At 41.0% G+C, this 21,595-nt stretch overlaps 1 protein-coding gene across 1 annotated transcript in view; it reads left to right on the top strand.

The window, feature by feature from the left end:
• LOC108543844 (S-adenosyl-L-methionine-dependent tRNA 4-demethylwyosine synthase) overlaps nt 1-21,595 on the top strand; it is a 135,652-nt gene that overhangs the window by 43,066 nt on the left and 70,991 nt on the right. The window contains exons 8-9 of the mRNA XM_017894649.1: nt 8,422-8,539; nt 14,563-14,615. Of these exons, the coding sequence (XP_017750138.1) occupies nt 8,422-8,539; nt 14,563-14,615 (171 nt within the window). The remainder of the gene's footprint in view (nt 1-8,421; nt 8,540-14,562; nt 14,616-21,595) is intronic.

A 21,595-nucleotide genomic window follows, 5' to 3' on the forward strand; every position in this document is an offset into this window, starting at 1 on the left:
AGAATATAATATTAACTAATTATTCTAATATAATTATATGTTATTAGTATAATATATATAATTAAAATTAGAATATATTAACTATTATTCCAATATAATTAGAATATATTAACTATAATAGTTAATAATTAGAATATAATATTAACTTATATAAGAATATGTCTTCAAATAGGATAGATTTGGTCCTACCAAAACACCACCATGGTATTCTGCTTCCTTCCCTTTGTAGTAATATCTAAGACTTCTAGGACTGAAGATAATTTGAAGGATGAGAGTAGTTTCTAAGAACTAGAGCACTAAACTTTGAAACACTGGAATGTTAGGGAGACAGATGGAGATGTCAGGGGAATGGGGTGTTAGGGGTGGCATGTTTGGGAAACCCTAAACAGTTTGGTGTGCCTGGAGTTGAGTAGGGGTAGGGATGTGTGGAGCTGTGACATAGAGAAGGAAGACGGGGTAGGATCCTAGAGGCTTCTCAAGTCCTGCAGTGGAGGGCTGAGCTTTCTCGTGAAGGCAGTGGGAGGCAATGTGATTTGATTGAATAGGAGAATGGGTTAGGGGGTGTGGGGAGAGAGGAGAGTTCCAGTGTAGGTTTAAAATACTAGGAGGCTGGGTGCAGTGGTTTATGCCTGTAATCCCAGCACTTTGGGAGGCTGAGGCTGGTGGATCACCTGAGGTCTGGAGTTCAAGATCAGCCTGGCAAACATGGCGAAACCTCATTTCTACTAAAAATACAAAAGTTAGCTGGACGTGGTGGCACACGCCTGTAATCCCAGCTACTCGGGAGGCTGAGGCAGGAGAATCGCTTGAACCTGAGAGAAGGAGGTTTCAGTGAGCCGAGATTGTGCCTCTGTACTCTAGTCTAGGCAATAGCCTGAGACAACCCTGTCTCAAAAAATAAAGGAAAAAAGGAGAAATCAAAATACAGACTAGATTATTTCACTCAATCCTCACAGTGACCTTGAGATAATCATACTATTATTATCTGCAATTTAGCATTTCACAGATAAGCAACTGAGGCTTAGGTTAAGCCATTTGTCCATCGTCAGGTGGCTGGTAAATTGACGGGTTCAAGCCTGGACTCCATCTGTCTATGTCACTCCTCTTGGCTGTCTCCCCAGGGAAGGGTGGTTCTCAGAAGAGAAGTTGTAGTGTTTAGAGAACCACGAGTCAGGAGGAGCCTGGTAATTTTTATATTATTTATTTTCTGTTTCTCTTATGTTGTGATTTGTAAAGCCTATTGCTACTTTTTTTTTTTTTTTTTCCTGCAGTAAATAAATGTTGCTAAATACTCCCCACAGCAATGTTCTGGCTAAGCAGACAAACACTAACATCAGCATCATTAATTTTGGAAATAAATGGCAAATGCCTGACAGTTACTCACTGGAGAAACATTTCAATTTACCAGCTATTTAAATTGCAGAAGGATCTCAGTATGTCCAGTTCTGATTATAAAGTTATATTGGTATTGCAGTGGAATAACAGGAAGCTAGTTTCAGAATTATTTTTAAGGCTTTGGAGTGTTTACTTCACCTAGAAACAGGAGGTGATATCCTTTCAAGCCCAATATGCTGCCCTTAAACTGTCTTGACTCACCATGGTCTCTGTAGCTAGGAGCACTTAACAGTGAGTCCCCACGTTATCTTGTTAAGGTAGGTTATCCAAAATAGAATTACTGTGTCAGAGTAAAGCTCTTGACACGCTTGGGCACACTGCTTTTCCACAAGTTCAAAAGGCATTTTTAGAATGCAGTATATACAAAATCTTTGAGTAATGGTGAAAATTGATCATTTTAAAACTGAACCATGACCAGTGAGTGATATGTTGGAGATTCATTTATTAAAGAAATAGGATTCTAAATGTGGGGTTAAATTACAGCAAAAGTTATTAAATATTAATTATTATTATTTTTTTACTGTGACTCCTTTTCAGTGATATAATTAATTTTATTAGTTTAGATTAATATTAAAACTCTACTTCATGTATAATTAAACATAAAGAAGAGTTTTTTTTTTTTTCTTTCTCTCTTTTGAGATGGTGTCTTGCTTTGTTGCCCAGGTGTGATCTCAGCTCACTGCAACCTCCGCCTCCCAGATTCAAGTGATTCTTCTGCCTCAGCCTTCCGAGTAGCTGGGACCACAAGCGCATGTCACCACACCTGGCTGATTTTTAAATTTTTAGTTGAGGTGGGGTTTCATCATGTTGGACAGGCTGGTCTTGAACTCCTGAGTCCCAAGTGATCTGCCCGCCTTAGCCTCCCAAAGTGCTGGGATTACAGGCATGAGCCACCACGTCCAACCTGAGTTTTTAATATTGAAAGTTACCAGGTTTAGAATTAGTTACTGAAAGAAGTGTGGTCTAAATTTCCAGGTCTAGAAATAGCTATCTGATAGTTTGGAGGCATTTCTTCATTTATTCAACCAACATTTTCTGAATGCCCACCTTGTGCGGGCATGGCTCCAGGCCTAGCCAGGTTGACTGTCTAGAAAAATGACCTCTAGAGAATTTGGGCATTCTATAGCCAATCTTTTATTTGAGACAGAGTCTGTTGCCCAGGCTGGAGTACAGTGGTACCATCTCGGCTCGTTGCAACCTCTGCCTCCCGGGTTCAAGTGATTCTCATGCCTCAGCCTCCCCAGTAGCTGAAATTACAGGCCTTTGCCACCACACCCAGCTAATTTTTGTATTTTTAGTAGAGATGGGGTTTCACCATGTTGGCCAGGCTGATCTCAAACTCCTGACCTCAGGTGATCCACCCACCTCCGCCTCCCAAAGTGCTAGGATTGCAAATGTGAGCCACCACTCCCAGCCTAGCCAACCTTTTCTATAGGAATTGATAAGAAAAGGAATCACATGATGGTAAAAAAAAGGATCAATCAGAAAGACTCTCTCCTGGGAGAAATGTATGTTTTAGTAAAAAAGCTTGTTTCTTGTATAACTCCTGTTTGTCAGTTTCCAACTATATAGCGTTTTAAAGTCTTTAGCAAATCAGTTTTTTGCCTTGTTTTATCGTATTGTATGATTTTTTATTTTTTTATTTTTTTACTTTTAGAGACTGGGTCTTGCTTTGTAACCCAGGCTGGAGTGCAGTGCTATGATCATAGCTCACCGCAGCCTTGAACTCCTGGGCTCAAGTGATTCTGCCACCTCAGCCTCCCAGGTAGCTCAGATGACAGGCACGTGCCACCACACCTGGCTAATTAAAAAAAATTTGCCAGCCGCAGTGGCTCACGCCTGTAATCCCAGCTCTTTGGGAGGCCGAGGCGGGTGAATCACGAGGTCAGGAGATCGAGACCATCCTGGCTAACACGGTGAAACCCCGTCTCTACTAAAAAAAAATACAAAAAAAATTAACTGGGTGTGGTGGCGGGCACCTGTAGTCTCAACTACTCGGGAGGCTGAGGCAGGAGAATGATGTGAACCCAGCTGACGGAGCTTGTGGTGAGCTGAGATCACGCCGTTGCACTCCAGCCTGGGCGACAGAGTGAGACACTGTCTGTCTCAAAAAAAAAAAAAAAAAAAAAAATTGTTTTTTTTGTAGAGCTGGATCTCCACCTCTGTCGCCGGCTGGTTTCCAACTCCTTGGCTTAACCAAATCTTCCTGCCTTGGTCTCCCAAAGTCCTGGGTTTACATGCATGAGCCACTGCACCCAACCAGTATTGTATGATATTTAAAACAAACAAACAAAAAACATTAGTACCACTGCTTTATTCCTATTATTCTATAAGATTCATGTAGTCCTGTCGGTTTATAAAGAACGTTTTGTGTATTCATTGCCATTTTCTTTTTTTTTTTTTTGAGACAGAGTCTCGCTCTGTCGCCCAGGCTGGAGTGCAGTGGCCAGATCTCAGCTCACTGCAAGCTCCGCCTCCCGAGTTCACGCCATTCTCCTGTCTCAGCCTCCCGAGTAGCTGGGAGTACAGGCGCCCGCCACCTCGTCCGGCTAGTTTTTGTATTTTTTTAGTAGAGACGGGGTTTCACCGTGTTAGCCAGGATGGTCTCGATTCCTGACCTCATGATCCGCCCGTCTCGGCCTCCCAAAGTGCTGGGATTACAGGCTTGAGCCACCGCGCCCGGCCTTCATTGCCATTTTCATAAGTGCTTAGGAAGTTGGCTCGTAATTGCTTTTCCTGTTTGCATGTCAGGCCACTGCAGCTTGGCTAGGACATGAGTTTTGTTTCAAGGCAAGTGTGATGGGTATGGGAGATGGGAGGAATGGAAGTGGAGGTTGGAAACAGGGAGACCATTTAATTTGGCTTTTGCTGTCGTCCCTTAGGAGAAATCAAGGCCGTGGACAAGAACGGTGGCATTGTAGGTGGAGAGAACAGTTATGTTAGGAAATGAAACCCTAGAACTGTTTTACTGGGCAATGGGCTCACTGCTGGATGTAAATAGAAACCAATACCATGGCACTGGTTTGGAAAAAAGAAAGTCTTTATTGGGAGTCAACTGGCAAGGAGATAGGAAGAAACACTCAAATCTGTCTCCCTGAGCTAGAGGCTGGGGCAGGTTTTATAGGCAGAGGGATTACCATGAGGCAGTATAATTAGTGAAGTGTGATCTGATTGGATCTTGCAACAAAGTGATGCCAGGAGGTGTGATTTGATTGGAGCATGCCGTGAGGTGATGCCAAGACATGATCTGATTGGCACATGCCCTGAGGTAATGCCGAGGCTTGCTTCTTAATTCTCTCTTTTCCCTGATCTGAGCCCTTTGGTTCTGCCTGTGGTTGACTTTTTAGTTCTGATTGCCTCTGGTGTCACACATTGGGCACACTGGGTTCATCTGTGCTCGAGTTACCTAACTTACAACCTGGGGGTTCATGGCAGCTGAAATACAGCTTACAAGTTTACTACACATAATTGAACCAGATTGGGCTGGTTATGTGGTTACAGAATTTGGCCACTCATCTTTAAATGGGATGGTACAGGAGAGGAAGAAATCAAGGTTGGCTGATTCTGGGATCTTACTTATTTCTGTTTAGGCCACGTAAGAACTATAAATGAATAAATACACAAAACTATATGGGTCTTACATGGTTGTTATATTGTTATATTCTGGGCAGAGAGTAAACAGTCTCTGCACCTAGCAGATTAGAGTTATAATTTGAATGGTGCATTAAACTCCCTTGCGGAGTGTTATAAACCATTACATTTCTTTTCAGAAACGAAGTTACTACTGCATATGGAAGATAGGATTGAGCTGCCTTAGAGGGAAGGAATGATGAATTTTGTTTGTCCTGAGGGCTCAAGACGTTTAATCATAGCTCTTATGACTGACTCTGGGGTTGCAACACTCACATTTTATAGTAGATACTTTCTCTAGTGAAGGGACAGGGACAGTATTCCATGGCCGTCCTTTGGAGTCTGTTCATTTTGTAGGGGCCAGAAGTCTCTGTTTAAAACCCCAAGAGGGTGTCTGGTGCTTTGGGCACAGTGGTCAGAGGCCAGTGTCATGGGCCTGGGTCCAGTTTTGGATTTATCTGGCCTTTGGGTTAAGCAAATAAGCTGGTGATGTTTTGTGGTGACAGAGGCTTTTGAGGGCAAATACTGCCATCTCTTATCAATTTTTTGCATGATTTGTGGAGGAATTATAGAGACTTGCTATAGAATTGCTTCAGAGAATTTAAATGCTTTCAAGGTTGAGATTTGTTCGTTTTGCTTCATCACAAGACTTCTTTATCAAGCTCACACCTTTGCTTTTAGATTAAAAAAACAAACTACTTGGGTAGCTGAGGCGGGAGGATCACTTGAGCCCAGGAGTTTGAGACCAGCCTGGGCAACGTAGGGAAGCCTCATCTCGGAAAACAAAAGGCAAAGGATTCCTTCTATTTTAAACTATCTTAACAAAATAATAACTGGAGCCTTTTTATTTGTATAAAAGGCCTAGCATTAAACTAATTACATTTATTATAAGAACAAATGATTGATGTTTGTTTATGAATTTTTTCAGCTCCATCCGGTAGTATGTAATTAAGAACCCTATTACTGGAAGCAAAAATGTTCATTTGCCTTGCATTTTGATTATATTTAGTAATTTGGAATGCTGACTTTTAGGACAGATAGGACTTAATGTGGCTTTTTTTTTTTTCTCATTTGGTACATTTGATTCTCTAAAGTACTTTTTTCACTGATTTCCTATTTCAGAGCATGTCCCTGAAGTAACAGATAATGTAGAGATATTGACTCCAAATTTCATTTACTTTCTGTGAGTGTTAATTTTTTTTTTTTTTTTTTTTTTTTTTTTTGAGGCAGAGTCTCTCTCTGTCGCCCAGACTGGAGTGCAGTGGTGTAATCTTGGCTCACTGAAACCTCCGCCTCCCGGGTTCAAGCGATTCTCCTGTGTCAGCCTCCCTGGTAGCTGGGATTATAGGTGCCCGCCACCATGCCTGGCTAATTTTTGTATTTTTAGTAGGGATGGGGTTTCACCATGTTGGCCAGGCTGGTCTTGAACTCCTGACCTCAGGTGATCCCCCTGCCTCAGCCTCCCATAGTGCTGGGATTACAGGCGTGAACCAATGTGCCCGGCCAAGTGTTAAAAATTTTAATCTTGTTTTACGTTCTATGTATGGGGAACATTGAATGTTCTCAGAAGTACACGGAGTGATACAGTGAATTCTTATTACCTATTGCCTGGCCTCATCAACCAGCAACTTACGGGCCATCCTCCCCCAAGTACCCTTTGTATACTCCCTTCTGTTTTAGTTTGAAGCAGATCTGAGATCTCATCTGTGAGATATTCTCATGTTAAAGTAGAAAGGGTGTTACGGTGAGTCTTTTCACTTATTCACCTGGGGGCTGGATGGCTGGACATTTAAAATAGGCACCAGAGGTGGTCTGGGGCTCGGTGGTAGGACCACTGCCAAAATGAGTTATTGTGAATTTCTGCAGCTGTCCGTAAGATTTGATGAGTATCTCCCCTAAAGTCTAACACAGATCTTGTGTGTCATCTCTGAAATTATTACTTAGCACTCTGCCATTCCCAAAAAGATAGGGCGATATATTTAAAAATATACACAAATAAACGTTTAAAAAGAGAGGAAGAAATCAATTGAAAGGGGGAATGAGGGTCATCTTGTCATATCAAGCCAATTACAATGAATAGAAGACCAGCATAGTGCAAGGTTTTGTAACAGTAATCAAAGGTGTGCTGATGAAATTTCCTGGTGGTCAAAGTCAACATGAAACACAATCAGTTTTATATTATCCTTCAGATTTCTTAAGTGTTTCTTTTTCTATCACTGAAGAAAAATATCCTGCATAGGATCATCTAGAAGTGGACATTGGCCAGGAGATTTAGACCAGCCTGGCCAACATGGTGAAACCCTGTCTCTACTAAAAATACAAAAAAATTAGCCAGGCGTGGTGGTGCGCGCCTGTAGTCCCAGCTACTCGGGAGGCTGAGGCATGAGAATTGCTTGAACCCTTGCAGTGAGCCAAGATCGTGCCCCTGTACTCTGGCCTGGGTGACAAAGCGAGACTCCGTTTCAAAAAATAAAATAAAGGAGAAGGAGCCATTGGGAAGGCTGTTGGTGGTAGTGGGGTGACTTGGTCTCTGAGCTGATGGCTCTCAGGGTGGCTTCGAGTACTTTTTTCACTTGTTTTGGGGGTTTAGAGATGTAATATCAGCAGCAGCTATAATTTATTGAATGCCTATTATACATCAGGGGTTGTGCTGTGATTTTATTTCATTTAACCTTCAACATATTTCTTCTCTATTGCTATTGTTATTTTTTTCCCTTTTCAGGTGAGGAAATTGAAATTCAGAGAAAATAAGCAACTTGCTGAAGTTAGGCAGCTATCTGTACTCAGATTGTTGAAAATGTTTGACACTTAGATAAGTGAATTGTAGATTTACGGTTTTTGGGTGTGTATGTTTGAGTATATAGTTACTTTAAAAAAGAGCATCCTGGCATGTCTTTAGATTGTTGTGTCATTGTGAGTGTGTTCACTTTGGAGAGGACGGATTTTGTGGGCCATGGTTCATAACAGCCCTTTTTTAAAAGAAAATTTAAAAATTATAATAATTTATTTTTTGAGATGGAGTCTTTCTCTGTTGCTCAGGCTGGAGTGTGGTGGTGTGATCTCGGCTCACTGCAACTTTCACCTTCTGGGTTCAAGTGATTCTCCTGCCTCAGCCTCCTGAGTAGCTGGGATTACAGGTGTGAGCCACCATCCCCAGCTAATTTTTGTATTTTTAGTAGAGATGGGGTTTCGCCATGTTGGCCGGGCTGGTCTCAATCTCCTGACCTCAGCTGATTCACCTGCTTTGGCCTCCCAAAATGCTGGGATTACAGGCGTGAGCCACCGTGCCCGGCCTCATAATGGACCTTTTTTTTGATGCTAGGTGTTCATGATTGTGCTGTTATTTACATTGCACATTGCCAATTCTGGATTTCATTCTTTTTTATTTTAATGCAGAGAGAAAAGGAACAGCAGGAAGAGAAGTCTGGTTTGTTCAGGAACATGGGGAGGAATGAAGATGGTGAAAGAAGAGCTATGATAACTGCTGCTCTCCGAGAAGCCCTTACTAAACAAGGTGAAAATCTTCAGGAATTGTTGTTATATGACTATATAGTCTTAGGCATTCTAATGTAATACCTAGAATGAAGTCTCTCTCTAGTTAGCTCAGCAGCTGTTCACAGTGGCAGATATAGCAGTCTAAAGATTCACCTTCTTATTTCTGCGATCGCTTCTGTTGAGTTACCTTTTTGCTTGGTTTATTGGGATATTACTATTAGTGCGGGTCAAGTTCACAGATCAAAAGTGCTGTCATTGGGAAAGCTATTAAAAATGCATAGAGGCCAGGCGCGGTGGCTCAAGCCTGTAATCCCAGCACTTTGGGAGGCTGAGACGGGCGGATCACGAGGTCAGGAGATCGAGACTATCCTGGCTAACATGGTGAAACCCCGTCTCTACTAAAAAACACACACAAAAAAAACTAGCTGGGCGAGGTGGCGGGCGCCTGTAGTCCTAGCTACTCGGGAGGCTGAGGCAGGAGAATGGTGTGAACCCGGGAGGCGGAGCTTGCAATGAGCTGAGATCCGGCCACTTCACTCCAGCCCGGGCGACAGAGCGAGACTCCGTCTCAAAAAAAAAAAAAAAAAAAAAATGCATAGAAAAGCTCATATGATAAGAGATTGGGTTAATTAGAAGTGTTTTATGTAGAGGTGTCATATCTGGATTTTTGTGGTCTTACCTTATTAAGGAGGTTATAGTTGCATGAATGAGTAATAATACTAGTTTCCTGTGGAAGGAAGAGTAGTAAAATGGGAATCAGTAGACCTGCCTCCTTTCCTCCTTCCCCCTCCCCACTTACCCTCTGTATTTATGAGAGACCTTTTATGTGACAGTCTGGCAATGCAGAGAAACACAGGAAACTGTATCTTCTTCAAGGAACCGTCAGTCTGGTGCACTAGAGAAATATATATATATATATTTGTATTTTAATATCTATGTCTATATTTTAATTAGGGTAGATTATATTAATGTGATTTCGTTATAGATTTAAATTTTTCTTGCTATTTTCTATTTCATCTGCTTTTGATTTCCCTTTTCCTGTTTTCTGTGTTCTTTCAAATTCAATTTTAAAATGACTCTATTTTATATTTTGTTTGCTTACTAGCAATAACATTTTGCTAATAGTTGCTCAAGGTTTTACAGTATACCTCCTTTTTTTTTTTTTTGGAGACAGAGTCTCTTTCACCCAGTCTGGGGTGAAGTGGCATGAGATCTTGGCTCACTGCAACCTCTGCCTCCTAGGTTCAAGTGATTCTCCTGCCTCAGCTTCCTGAGCAGCTGGAACTAGAGACATATGCTACCATGCCCAGCTAATTTTTTCGCCATGTTGGCCATGCTGGTCTTGAACTCCTGGCCTCAAGTGATCTGCTGCCTCAGCCTCCCAAAGTGCTGGGATTACAGGTGTGAACCGCTGCACCTGGCCTACACTTTACTTTATCATTTCATAGTATATCTTTGAGTGATGTTATCTCACTTAATATGTAGAAGAACCTTACAATACTGTACTTCCATTATTTCTTTCTTAACCTGTATGTAATTTTTATTACACATTTTACTTTTACTTTTGTTTTTTTGGTTAAGTAGGGTCTTGCTCTTTTGCCTAGGCTAGAGTGCAGTGGTATGATCATTGCTCACTATATCCTTGAACTCCTGGGCTCAAGGAATCCTCCTGCCTCAGCCCCTGCACAGCTGAGACTACAGGTGTAAACCAGCACACTGAGTGTTTTACGTATCCTCTAAAGCCTACACTTTATTATTATTTTTTCTTCAACAAAAATATCTATTTTTATATTTAATTCAATCAAAGCATCTATTATGTACTAAAGATTTATATACTTACAATCTTAGAATCTCATATATTTACTTATATAGTTACCATTTTCGGTACTCATGTAGTTACCATGTTCTATTCATGTAGGTCTGTGTTCCGTCTAGTATCCTTTTCCATCTGCCTGAAGGACTACTTGTTTTTTTTCTTTTCTCTCATTTAAATTTACCTGTGGCAACTCCAACGACTTTTTAAACATCTCTTATAGTGCAGATTTGTTGGTGATGAGTTCTTTCAGCTTTCATATATCTGCAAATGGCTTTACTTTGCCTTCATTTTCTATCACTGTATCTTCAAGTTCAGTAATTTTTTGCTGAATATAGAATGGTAGGTTGACAGCAGTTTTTTCTTTCAGTACTTTACGGATGTTACTCCACTGTCCTCTTGCTCACATTGCTTCTGATTAGAGTTCAGCAATCAATCATCCTTTTGTTTGGTCCTTTAAATAGGATCTTCCTTCTCCCAACCCCCTGCTACTTGGAAGATTTTCTCTTAATGCTGATTTTGAGCATTTTCATTATAATGTGCCTCAGTGTAGTTTTCTTCATGTTTCTTTTATTTGGGTTTTGTTGAGTGTCTTGGTTTTGTGGATTTATGGTCTTCATGAAATTCGGACAAATTTTGGCCATTATTTCTTCAAATATTCCCCCCTTCACCCACTTGCTTCCTAGAAGACTACAATTATATGTGTAATAGCCTGCTTGAATTTGACCTAAAACTCATTCATGTTCTATTCATTTTTAAAAAATTCTTTCTGCTGTCTCACTTTTCATTTTGGATAGTTTCTATTGCTATGTTTTCAAGTTCAGTAATCTTTTCTTCTGTAATGTCTCATCTTCCATTAATCCTATTTAATATATTTTTCAACTTAGACATTGTAGTTTTCATTTCTAGAAGTTCAGTTTGGGACTTTTTATATTTTCCACATCTATTACCTTTTTGAGCCTGTAGAATACAGTTATAACTGTTTTATTGTCCTAATCCGCTAATGTCTTTGTCATTTCTGGATCAGCTTTGGTTGATGGATTTTTTTTCCTCATTGGTCATGTTTTCCTATCTGTTTGCATGCTTTATATCTTTGATTGAATGTCAGACCTAATTTTACCTTATTAGGTACTGGATATTTTTATTTTTATTATTTATTTATGTATTTTGAGACGGAGTCTTGCTGTGTTGCCCAGACCGGAGTACAGTGGCACGATCTTGGCTCACTGCAACCTCTGCCTCCCGGATTCAAGCGCTTCTCCTGCCTCAAGTGATTCTCCTGCCTCAGCCTCCTGAGTAACTGAGTGCCCACCACCACGCCTGGCTAATTTTTTGTATTTTTAGTAGAGATGGGATTTTACCTTGTTAGCCAGGATGGTCTTGATCTTCTGACCTCCTGATCTGCCCGCCTTGGCCTCCCAAAGTGTTGGGATTACAGGCCTGAGCCACCGCACCTGGCTTGGATATTTTTATATAAACACTCTTATAAACAGTTTTTTTTTTTTTTCCTGGGACGAGGTTAAGTTACTTGGAAATAATTTGAGCTTTATATCTTACTTTTATAGCTTCTTAGATGATAAGACAAGAGCCAACTCAGTATAGGGCTAATTATTCCTCACTATTGAGGCAAGACGCTTCTATGTAGTCTACCTAATGCCTTGTGCATCTTTAGATTTATAGTCTGACTGGCAGAAACAGGTACAATTCTCAGCCTGCTGTAAGCATCAGGCATTACCCCCAGTCCTTCCCTTCCTCTCTCCCTCTTTTCATTTGGGATAGTTTCTTTTTTTTTTTTGAGACGGAGTTTCGCTCTTGTTGCCCAGTCTGGAATGCAGTGGTATGATCTCGTCTCACCACATCCTCCTCCTCCAGAGTTCAAGCGATTCTCCTGCTTCAGCCTCTCCCTAGTAGCTGGGATTACAGGCATATGCCACCATGCCTGGCTAATTTTTGGATTTTTAGTAGAGACAGGGTTTCACCATATTAGTCAGGCTGTTCTTGAACTCCTGACCTCAGATGATCCACCTGCCTCGGCCTCCCAAAGTGCTGGGATTACAGGCGTGAGTCACCACACCCATCCCATTTGGGATAGTTTCTATCACTGTGTCTTCAAGTTCTGTAATTGCTTCTTCTCTAAATGTCTAGTCTTCCAAAAATGGTTGTTTCCCATCCTTGAGTAGTGTTTCTCTTGTGAATGTGCTAAACAGTACTTGGGCAAATACTTGAGAGAAATCCCCTGTAGACTTTTGGAGTCTCTTTGTAGGTTTCATCTCTCTAGCTTTCAATCCTGCAAACTGTAGTCACCTTTGTCATCTGTTCCATTTTCCAATGTCAAGAGTCCACTGGGCTTCGCTTGGGTAGTCTCTCTTTGCTACATGGCCTGGAAGGTTTCTAGACAGTAAGCTGAGGTAATGGGAGGGCTCACCTTAATTGTTTCCTATCTCTATGGGATCACCGTCTTTTGTTGCCTGATGTCTCATGTTCTGAAATCTGTTGTTTCATATATTTTGTCCATTTTTTGGTATTTCAGGTAGGATTGTAAATCCTCTCTGTTACTCCATCTTGGCTAGAAGCAGAATTCCACACAATGATTTTCAGCAGTTATACACTGTTGGCTTGTATTTGTACTGTGGTCAACTATAGATCTCTCTATCCTATAATGTACAGTTTTTTTCTTTACCTAAATGCAAAATTTATAGAAACCTGTGTATCTTGGGAGAGAAAAGTATAAAGAGTTAATGTAGTAGAGGATGATTTCTATGATAGTATTAACAATATCATATGGAATTCCAAGAGAAGAACTAGAATTTCTTCTGGGGATGTTTTAAATGCATATTTGGTATCAGAGATTAGTTATTCAATTGGACTCAGTTCCGCCTTCGAGTACATAAGCAGTCCTTTGTTTATTTATATGCAAGGTGTTTACATAAATGTAGATGAGGATAAAAGACAAAGCCCTGTAAATGTTGCCACTGGAGACTTGTAATCCAAATTGACATTGCTCCAATAATCATCACAGTGTGAATATGGATGTTTAACCAGCCTCTGATCCACTTACGCTATCATCCAGACTGTGTTTCTCCATTTGCCTTATTTGCCTGCAAGAGTCTTTTTGTGTGAGCGACTCATGATAATTGTGGCTTATTACCTGAAGCCTCATGAGAAACGGTATTGAATGCTTTCTGAAATCAGAATGTACTACTTGTTTGTACTACTAGTTTGTTTAAAAAGGAAATGAGATTACTTTGGCCTGGCTTTTTCCATGCTTTTCACGCCCTATGTAGCTCAAAAATGTGAAATGATAGGTTGTACGGCTACTGAGAATTCACATTTCAGATGTAGTTCCTAGAATTTGATTTTTCTCTCTTTGGGTCAACATTACTTTGTTTTAATCTCCCATTGACACCTGGTTCTTCATCTTCTTTCAAAGGTTACTGATGATAGCTCCCCATTCATTCATTTGAAATATATTATTACTTTTGTTTTATGGCCCAGCATGCCGTTCATTTTTATAAATGTTTCACTGGTCCATGAAAAGAATGTAAATTCTGTAGTTGGTGAGTGCAGAGCTCTGTGTATTTTTGGTCCAGTTTATGTGTTGTGTTGCTTACATCTTTTAGAGCTTTACTGAGTTTTTACCTATGAGATCTGTTAGATACGGAGAGATTAAAATCTCCTCATATAATTTTTGGATTAATTTATTGTTTCTTGATTGGGTGCGGTGGCTCATGCCTGTAATTCCAGCAGTTTGGGAGGTGGAAATAGATGGATCACTTGAGGACAGGAGTTTGAGACCAGCCTTGCCAACATGGTGAAACCCCATTTCTACTGAAAATACAAACAAATTAGCCTGGCAGGGTGAAGCACTACTGTAGTCTCAATTATGCAGGAGGCTGAGGCATGAGAATCGATTAAACCCAGGAGGCAGAGGTTGTGGTGAGTTGAGATTGCAACACTGCACTCCAGCCTGGGCGACAGAGCGGGACTGTCTTTAAAAAAAAAAAAGATAATTTCCTTATGTATTTTAAGTCTATGTTATTAGATACATATACATTTTAAATTGTTTTCTCATCTTGCTGAATTAAATCTTTCATGTTTTCTGCCATGGGTTGGTTGACTGCAATAATTTAGCAAAAAAAAAAAAAAAAAAAATTGCTAAATTTTAATGTCACTTTTTGTTATGACACTTTGGATCAGTCCAACTTTGTGTTCCCTGCTTTTCCACTCAGGTTATCAGTTGATTGGGAGCCACTCTGGGGTGAAGCTTTGCAGGTGGACAAAGGTATTTTTTTTGTTTTTATTAAGTATGTCTATTATATGCAACTTTTAAATAGCTATTTTTATACACTGTCAATAAATTTACTATTTAGAGGTATAATTTACATTTAATATGCACAGATTTTTAAATGATTCTTTAAAATGAGTTCAGCAAATTTTGATAGATGGTAGAACCTATATTCACCAACTCCAATTAAGATATAAGCTGTTGCTGGGCGCGGTGGCTCAAGCCTGTAATCCCAGCACTTTGGGAGGCCGAGATGGGTGGATCACGAGGTCAGGAGATCGAGACCATCCTGGCTAACATGGTGAAACCCCGTCTCTACTAAAAATACAAAAAACTAGCCGGGTGAGGTGGCAGGCGCCTGTAGTCCCAGCTACTTGGGAGGCTGAGGCAGGAGAATGGCGTAAACCCAGGAGGCGGAGCTTGCAGTGAGCTGAGATCCGGCCAGTGCACCCCATCCTGGGTGATAGAGCGAGACTCCATCTCAAAAAAAAAAAAAAGATATAAGCTGTTATCCCCACCCCAATGAATTTATTGTGCCCATTTCTAGTCAATAACTCCCTTTCCCTAGGGAATTATTGTTCTAATTGCTATTATTGTTATTTAGTTTTGCCTTTTTAGAATTTCATAAGAGTGACCAGGTGCAGTGGCTCACGCCTATAATCCCAGCACTTTGGGAAACCAGGTGGACGTATCATTTGAGGTCAGGAGTTCGACAGCAGCCTGACCAAAATGGTGAAACCGTGTTTCTACTAAAAATACCAAAATTAGATGTGGTGGTGGCCGTCTGTAATCCCAGCTTTCGGGAGGCTGAGGCAGGAGAATCGCTTGAACCTGGGAGGTGGGGGTTGCAGTGAGCCCAGATCACGCCACTGCACTCCAGCCTGGGTGATAAGAGTGAGACTCCATCTCAAAAAAAAAAAGAAAAAATTTCCTAAGAGTGGAATCATGTAATGTGGAGTCTTTTGCAACTGGCTTCTTAAACTCAACATATTTTTGAGATGCATCCGTGTCGTATCATGTAACATGTATCAGTAGTTCATTCACTTTTATTGCTCAGTAGTATGCCATTATATGAATATACCAGTTTTTAAAAATCCGTAGACATTTGGTCTGTTTTTAGTTTTTGGCTATTATGAAAAAAAGTACTATGAGCATTCTTCACAAGACTTGGTGAATGTGAATTTCAGTTTTCCTTGGGTAAATGCCTAGAAATGCAGTTGTTAAGTCACAAAGTAGGTATATGTTTAACTTTAGAAGAAACTCCCAAACTGTTGTCAGTGTGGTTGTACTACTTTATATTTGCTCAGCAATTTATTAAAGTTCCATTTGTTACACATTCTCACCATCCTGTGGTATTGTCTTTTAATTTTAGGCATTTTCATGGTTGTGAAATGGTACCTCATTGTGGGTTTTTTTTTTTTTTTTTGCTTTTTTTTTTTGAGATGGAGTCTCGCTCTGTCGCCAGCCTGGAGTACAGTGGTGCAATCTTGGCTCACTGTACCCTCCATCTCCAGGGTTCAGGTGATTCTCCTGCCTCAGCCTCCCGAGTACCGGCCCAGCTAATTTTTGTATTTTTATTAGAGACGGGGTTTCACCATGTTAGCCAGGATAGTCTCGATCTCCTGACCTCATGATCCGCCAACCTTGGCCTCCCAAAGTGCTGGGATTACAGGGGTGAGCCACCACACCCGGCCCTCATTGTGGTTTTAATTTACATTTTGCTGGCAATGGTTGATAATTAGGAACTTTGTTTTTTTTTTTTTTTTTTTTTTTGAGATAGAGTCTTGCTCTGTCACCCAGGCTGGAGTGCAGTGGTGCGATCTTGGATCACTGTACCTTCCGGGTTCAAGTGATTCTCATGTCTCAGCCTCCTGAATAGCTGGGATTACAAGGGTGTGCCAATACGCCCAGCTAATTTTTGTATTTTTGTATTTTTAGTAGAGACGGGGTTTCACTATGTTGGCCAGGCTGGTCTCAAACTCCTGACCTCAAGTGATCCACCTGCCTCAGCCTCCCAAAGTGCTGGGATTACAGGTATGAGCCACCATGCCCAACCAGGAACATCTTGTGTTGTGCGTATTGGCTGTTTATACTTGTGAAATGTCTGTTCACATTTTTGTTCAAACTGGGTTATTTGACTCTATATTATTGATTTCTAAAAGTTCTTTATATGTTGTGGATGTGAATCTTTTGTCGAATGTGCACTATGAATATTTCTCTAGACCGTGGCTTTTCTATTTCCATAAAGGTATCTTTTGAAAATTTTAATTTGGATACAGTTCACTACATCATATTTTTTTCTTTTATGGTTAGGGTTTTTTGTATTTTAAGAAATTTTTGCCAACCATAAGGTCACAAAGATATTCTAGATTTTCTTCTAGAAGCTTTGTATGTAGTTTTAATTTTTTTAAAGCAGTTTTCTATAGTTTTAATAAATTAGTCTCTTACTCTTTTAGATGTGTTAAATATACATTTTCACATGTCAACTTACAGTCTTCAGTGCTGCATGGCTCTTTGTTTAATGGAAACTAATCTCTGTGGGAAACTCATTTTAAGGAAGACACATACATATGCACGATGCATGCAAACAGATAACAGGGAATAGTAAATATCACTTGCGTTATATTTTTCAGTATCTTCTCAGTCAATGAAATGGCATGGTAACACAGTTCCAATGCAGTACATGTGAACGGCAACACAGAGATGAAAGCATCCTTGCTTACCATGCCAAACTGCTGTATGCCCATCCCACAGAGTTGCCTCCGTGTTCCTTGCATCATCCCATAAATTACGAGAGTAGGCTTCTTTTAATACGTTCTTTCTCTTATAAATGTGTAAGAAAATAATAAGTAGAGAAGAAAAATAGTAAAGTAAGGAAGTATTAAAAGTGTTAATGGTATAAAAACCCACAAGAATCAGAGAAATCATATAGGGCACAGGATCCTGTCCTGCACCACACGTTTGATTTTTTTTTTTTTGTTTTCTTTTCTTTTTTTTTTTGTTTGAGATGGAGTCTCGCTCTGTAGCCCAGGCTGGAGTGCAGTGGTGCGATCTCGGCTCACTGCAAGCTCCGCCTCCTGGGTTCACACCATTTTCCTGCCTCAGTCTCCCAAGTAGCTGGGACTACAGGTGTCCACCACCACACGTGGCTAATGTTTTGTATTTTTAGTAGAGACGGAGTTTCACCGTGTTAGCCAGGATGATCTTGATCTCCTGACCTCGTGATCCTCCTGCCTTGGCCTCCCAAAATGCTGGGATTACAGGTGTGAGCCACCGTGCCCGGCATACAGGTTTGATTTTTGTCTGTTGTTTTTCTTTAGGTGAAAATGATAAATTCAGTTTCTTTTTTCACTGCCATAGCAGGTATTTAATTTTGATTCAGAAGTTAGATAAATATATTGTCCCCAAACTTCAATGTCTGTATTCCTAGAGTGGTGGCAAGAGCTCATTAGGGGCTCAATGACTGAGGGGGCAGACAGATTTGCTTAGGCGGATTCCTCCTAAGCAACCTGTGTAGAAGAAGCCAATTTTTTTTTAATTGTTTATTTTTTTGAAGTAGGATCTTGCTCTGTCATCCAGGCTACAGTGTAGTAGTGCAATCTTGGTTTGCTGCAGCCTCCCACCTCCTGGACTGAAGCCATCCTCCCACCTCAGCCTCCCAAGTGGTGTGCTACCATGCCCAGCAAAAAATTTTTTTGTATTTTTTGTAGAGACAGGGTTTCATCATGTTGCCCATGCTAGTTTTGAACTCTTGGACTTAAGCGATCTGCTTGCCTTGGCCTCTGAAAGTGCTGGGATTATAGGCATGAGCAACCTCGCCTGGCCCTGTGTGTAGTTTTCACTTTTATGTTTGGGCCTGTGATTCGTCTTGAATTAATTTTTATGAATGGTGTGAGGTAAAGGTCAAGATTTGTTCCACCTCAGCCAATATGGATATCCAGTTGTTTTGGCACCATTTGTTGAAGACTTGTCAACCTAAATAGCAAACAGAGAGGGGCTCTCTAGAAGAAAATGATGGTTATTTTGGAATAGAGCATTGCAATGGGAATATGCAAGCCACAGTAAACTGTGTTTTTGGGGAGGTACAGGAAGACAAAGTTTAATTTTTAATTTTTTATGAGTTATTATAAGTTAATGAAGACACCGTTTTTTTTTATTTTTTATTTTTTTAGATGGGGTCTCACTCTGTCACCAGGCTGGAGTGCAGTGGTGTGATCTTAGCTCACTGCAGGTTCCACCTCCCAGGTTCACACCATTCTTCTGCCTCAGCCTCCCAAGTAGCTGGGACTACAGGCGCCTGGCTAACTTTTTTTTGTATTTTTAGTAGAAACTGGGTTTCACCTTGTTAGCCAGGATGGTCTCGATCTCCTGACCTCCTGATCCACCCGCCTTAGTCTCCCAAAGTGCTGGGATTACAGGTGTGAGCCACCGCGCCTGGCCAAAGACGAAGATTTTTAAAGGAAAAAATGAGGAGGATTATGTAATTGTTTTGAAATAATTATCCTTGGCTGCAAAGATCAATAACAAGGGTGACAGCAGTCCGAGGGTAGGCTGGCAGTTGCTGGGCAGATGACGTCGGCAGATAAGCATTTTTCTGTGTAAGGTTGTGGTAGCCTTTGAGCAAAGTTGTGGTTTTTGTAGAATCTTTTTCATTACCAGGCATACAAGATAACTCTCCTCATGGTCTTCCCTGCCTCTGTTTTTCTTAACATTGGTGACTCCATTTTGATTTTGACAACTTTTACATTTCTTCCTTTTGATCAAGATCTTTCTCAGAAAGCATGACTGATCATTCATCCTGTAGTTATTTTTATTTGTTTATTCTTTTGAGACAAAGTCTTGCTTTGTCACCCGGGCTGGAGTGCAGTGGTGTGATCTTGGCTCCCTGCGACCTCTGCCTCCTGGGTTCAAGCAGTTCTCCTGCTTCAGCCTCCTGAGTAGCTGGGATTACAGGCATGCACCACCACGCCTGGGTAATTTTTGTATTTTTAGTAGAGACAGGGTTTCACCATGTTGGCCAGGCTGGTCTCAAACTCCTGATCTCAAGTGATCCACCTGCCTTGTCCTCCCAAAGTTCTGGGATTACAGGTGTGAGCCACCGCTCCCGGCCCTGTAGTTAAGTTTTTTTTTCTTTTTTTTTGAGACTGAATCTCACTCTATCTCCCAGGCTGGAGTACCGTGGTGTGATCTTGGCTCACGGCAACCTCTGCCTCCCGTGTTCAAGTGATTCTCTTGCCTCAGCCTCTGGAGTGGCTGGGATTACAGGCAACCGCCACCACTCCCAACTGATTTTTGTATTTTCAGTAGAGACAGGATTTTGCCATCTTGGCCAGGCTGGTCTCGACTCCTGACCTCAAGTAATCCACCCGCTTCGGCCTCCCAAAGGTGGGATTATAGGCGTGAGCCACCGTGCCTGGCCCAGATTCAAAGTTTAAAAAGGGAAAATAAAAGGTAAACTTAATAGTAATATGACAATGTCAGTTTGCATAATGGCTTTGAGTTGTGAATCTAGGCTTAAAGAAAACCAATTGAATAAGTCAAATCACCATAGGAATTAGGTGAGACCTGCTGTAACCTTATGGCCTGTATTGTTTTATGTATATGGGTTTCAGCTTTCACAGAGGAATTTATCCAGGTACAGCTTGTAATATGAGAAATTGCACAGACATTTTCTTGTTTAATGAATTGATACAAAATATTTCTTTAAGTTAGGTTTTGTTAAGTTACCAGCAGAGGCTATTGATTATAAAATTTCAATTACACTATTAGTCTGCCAAGTGAGCAGAGTAGCATTAAGAGGGGTAAAAGTCTTATTATGATATGAAGTCTTATTCCAGCCTCCTGGAGAAAGCTATTTACACTGTGAAAATAGCAACTTTTTCTTCTGGTTTGTAGTTTTAATATCTTTGGTCATGACATTGGGCAGTTGGGTGAACATTTTTTTGTGGTTCATAAGTGTTTCTTAAAATTTATCTAGTTTCGGCCGGGCGCGGTGGCTCAAGCCCAGCACTTTGGGAGGCCGAGACGGGCGGATCATGAGGTCAGGAGATCAAGACCATCCTGGCTAACACGGTGAAACCCCGTCTCTACTAAAATATACAAAAAACTAGCCGGGTGAGGTGGCGGGCGCCTGTAGTCCCAGCTACTCGGGAGGCTGAGGCAGGAGAATGGCGTGAACCCGGGAGGCGGAGCTTGTAGTGAGCTGAGATCCGGTCACTGCACTCCAGCCTGGGCGGCAGAGCGAGACTCTGTCTCAAAAAAAAAAAAAAAAAATTTATCTAGTTTCAGCCGGGCGCCAGTTGGTCACATCTGAAATCCCAGCACTTTGGGAGGCCAAGGCTTCAAGTCAGGAGTTGAGGTCAGGAGTTCAAGACCAGCCTGGCCAACATTGTGAAACCCTGTCTCTACTAAAAATACAAAAGTTAGATGGGTGTGGTGGTGTGTGCCTGTAGTCCCAGCTACTCAGGAGGCTGAGGCAGGAGAATCACTTGAACCCGGGAGGTAGAGGCTACATTGAATCATGATTGCACCACTGCACTCCATCCAGGTCGACAGAGTGAGACTCCATCTCAAAAAAAATTATCTAGTTTCAGCTAATAAAGCTTTATAAGCCAGCTGGAGAATTGTGACCAAGTATTGGAGGAAATTAGAAGAATTCAGGATCTAGTCTAGTCTACACGTAGATAACAAGAACTTTAAAACAATGCACAGGGCTACAATCTATAATAAGAATAGGTATATTATAGTTTTTCTATAGAGACATAACTTTTTCTTCCCACATTGATCACACAGGAATCTCAGATTTAAAAACCTACTGAGCTAGGAAGCCAAACCAGGGCATCTTACATACAATCTTAAGGATCTTGGGCCTTCCAGGAAGTGACAATTTTTACTGACTCATTGCAAGTCTGGGAACTCTGGAAGCCAGGCATTCAATGCACATTTTCAAATAAGACATTTCAGTCAAAGCCTTACTG

The sequence above is a fragment of the Rhinopithecus bieti genome, unplaced genomic scaffold (assembly GCF_001698545.2).
Source record: "Rhinopithecus bieti isolate Rb0 unplaced genomic scaffold, ASM169854v2 scaffold_24996, whole genome shotgun sequence".
Lineage (NCBI taxonomy): Eukaryota > Metazoa > Chordata > Mammalia > Primates > Cercopithecidae > Rhinopithecus > Rhinopithecus bieti.